This window comes from Oryza glaberrima, chromosome 9 (assembly GCF_000147395.1).
Source record: "Oryza glaberrima chromosome 9, OglaRS2, whole genome shotgun sequence".
Classification (NCBI taxonomy): Eukaryota; Viridiplantae; Streptophyta; class Magnoliopsida; order Poales; family Poaceae; genus Oryza; species Oryza glaberrima.
This window is the reverse complement of record NC_068334.1, coordinates 20,228,067-20,230,682: the sequence shown is the minus strand read 5'-3', so window position 1 is coordinate 20,230,682 and position 2,616 is coordinate 20,228,067. Positions and strand designations below refer to the sequence as shown.

General features: G+C 56.8%; 1 protein-coding gene across 1 annotated transcript; it reads right to left on the bottom strand.

Moving 5' to 3' along the window:
• Positions 1-330: 330 nt before the first annotated feature.
• Positions 331-2,268, bottom strand: LOC127784161 (putrescine hydroxycinnamoyltransferase). The gene has a single exon (XM_052311355.1). It carries the CDS (start codon positions 2,266-2,268, stop codon positions 745-747), a length of 1,524 nt encoding a protein of 507 aa, XP_052167315.1. The 3' UTR covers positions 331-744.
• Between the last annotated feature and the right edge of the window lie 348 nt (positions 2,269-2,616).

The window sequence follows — 2,616 nt, the reverse complement described above, 5'->3', positions numbered from 1 at the left end:
ATCCAGATTCCACGGCAAGAAGGATCCAAAAGGGACCATCTAGGATAAAAAACAAAGAACACACAGTACGGCACCCTACCTACAAATATTTTTCGACCACTTTCTAACAAACCAAACTGTATCTAGCACAGAATTCAAATGATCGGCCCCATCTCATGGAAGAAAAAACCACAAGAAACAACAAGAGGAGAATGCTCTCAAGCTAAAGTTAAAAGTCAATCGTGTTGGACATCTGCAACACAAAGAATCGTCTAGGATCTGACCTATACCATCGATCTCTACCAAACGTACAAAAAGGTAGCAACATTTCAAAGCTTGACATATAGACAATTAGATAAAGGTTTATGTATACATCCTGCAACAGAAAGACCATTAGGAGACATCGAACATGCATGTACAGCACACAAAGTACATAAAGACACCTTTTTTTTTGCTAGCTGCTCACGGATTAAAAAGCAACCCTACATAACTTACAACTCCGGCAAATTAAAAGTCGATCTCTCTAGCAACGCACAAATGCACACGGCTACACATACCGGAATAATTAATATACTGTATAATAATAATAATAATAATAATAATCGAACTATCAGCTAAGATCGATCGGTGTGCATAAACACGCGGAAATACGGTTCGGTCGGTCGGTCGGTGTTCGCCATGCACGCAACCGTCGCATGCAACACAAAATGCAATATAGAGATTTAGGATAAAACTCGAGCGAGAGGCGAGAGCTAAGGTAGAGAGCTACTCTATGGAGTAGCAGCTCTCCTTGAATGCCTCGAGGTTGTGGTTGAAGACGGGGACGAAGGCGTCGACGCTGCCGTCGCCGAGGTACGACGGCACCAGGAACAGCATCCCCTCCGTCGGAAAGTACGACGGCATGAAGTAGGTCGGGCAGCCGCCGCCGAAGTCGAGCTCGTAGAACGGGAAGGTGAGCCAGCTGTCCACCTCCAGGTCGGGGCACAGCACGTCCTTGAGCACGGCGGTCGGGGCGAGCCCCTCGCCCTCGACGGCGCCGGAGCTCGCGAAGTCGACGAACGACCGGAAGTAGGCGGCGTCGGCGCGGGCGACGGCGTCGTGGATCACCTGCGCCGCGTGCTTCAGCGGCCGCCCGAGGAGGTCCCCCACGGTGGCGCGCGGGAACGCCCAGAGGACGAGGTTGCCGAAGTACCCCGCCGGCGCCGACAGCCGCTGCCGGCCGTCGACGGAGATGCGGATGGTGGAGCTCTGGAGCGGGTTGCCGAGCCCCCGCGCCCGCGTCATGGTGCGCCACACGTGGGCGAGGATGGTCTCGAACCGGCTGAACGGCCGACCGCGCCCCTCCGACGCCGCCGCGCGGAGCCTCGCGATGAAGTCCTTGGTGAAGTGCGCCTTGTGGATCACGATCCCGTGGCTCGCCTCCTCGCCGCCGTGCCCGTGCTGCTGCTTGTGGTCGCCGCCGACATCGCCGTCGACACCGGCCGCCGGCGGCGGCGGGCGGTAGTACTCCACGCCGCGGTGCTCGAACTCGACGAGCGGCGGGTCGCGTGGCCGGAACATCCCCGGGTGGTGGTGCGGCGGCGCCGCCGCCGTGGCGGCCACGGCGAGCCCACGCGCGGCGCGGCCCCACGCGACGAGGAAGTCGCTGGTGGCGTGCCCATCCGCGACGGCGTGGTTCGCCGTGAACCCGACGGCCAGCGAGCCGCACGCGAACCGCGTGAGCTGCACCTGCACGACCTCCTCGATCTCCCCCTCGAGGCTGGGATGCAGCCGCAGCACCACCGGCGACGGCTTCGCCGGCGCGATGTCGGCGAGGCTACCATCCACGCAGGCCTCGACCAGCCTGGCCCCATGGTCATTCAGCACGACGCCCCGCAGCTCGCCGCCGCCGCCGCGGACCACCTGTCCGGCGAAGAGGCGGTAGACGCCGAGCACCGCGGCGAGCCCCTTCTCGATGTCGGCCACGGAGGGCCCCGGCGGCCGGAACGCGTAGATGATGGCCATCTGCATGTCGTACGTCACCTTGTCGAACATCGACGACGGCACGAACTCCTCCTCCGGCGCCGCCGCCGACGCCGGGTACGACGGCCTGACCAGTCTAGAGCTCAACACCTTCACCTCCATTATTTCCAGCAACGTTTTTTTTTGTTCGTTTGCTCGTGCAGGTGAGGCGTTTGATGCTGCTGCACACACTGCCTCGTGCCCCTCATGAGCAAGTGATCGCTCGGTATAAATAAGCAGCTCGCAGCCAGGGAGTAGGTGAGAGTTATTTGCTAGCCATTTTTCCATGTAAGATCACTAGAAAAATTAAAATGAATTGAATTGAAGCTGCATATATCGATCAGCGACGGTGGAGGAAGTCCACGACGGCATAGTCTGGATCTGTTTGTAATTAAATCACGAGGAGGAATAATAATTGAATTGGTTTCACATTCATAGGTCATCGATCAACTAACTCTCGTAGTCTCATTGACGCTTTTAAATTAAAGAGGGGGAAAAATTGCACAGCCAAGTAGCCAACTAGTGACACACCCTACTATTGTCAGTAATTATCTACCTTTAAGTGTTGAAGGTCGAGAAGTTATAACCCAAGTGCAGTACTACGGTGCGGAAACATGTGAAACGAGATGATAAGGT

Coding starts and splice junctions, on each gene's coding strand:
- LOC127784161 (XM_052311355.1), bottom strand. CDS start 2,268: ATGGAAAAATGGCTAGCAAATAACTCTCACCTACTCCCTGGCTGCGAG.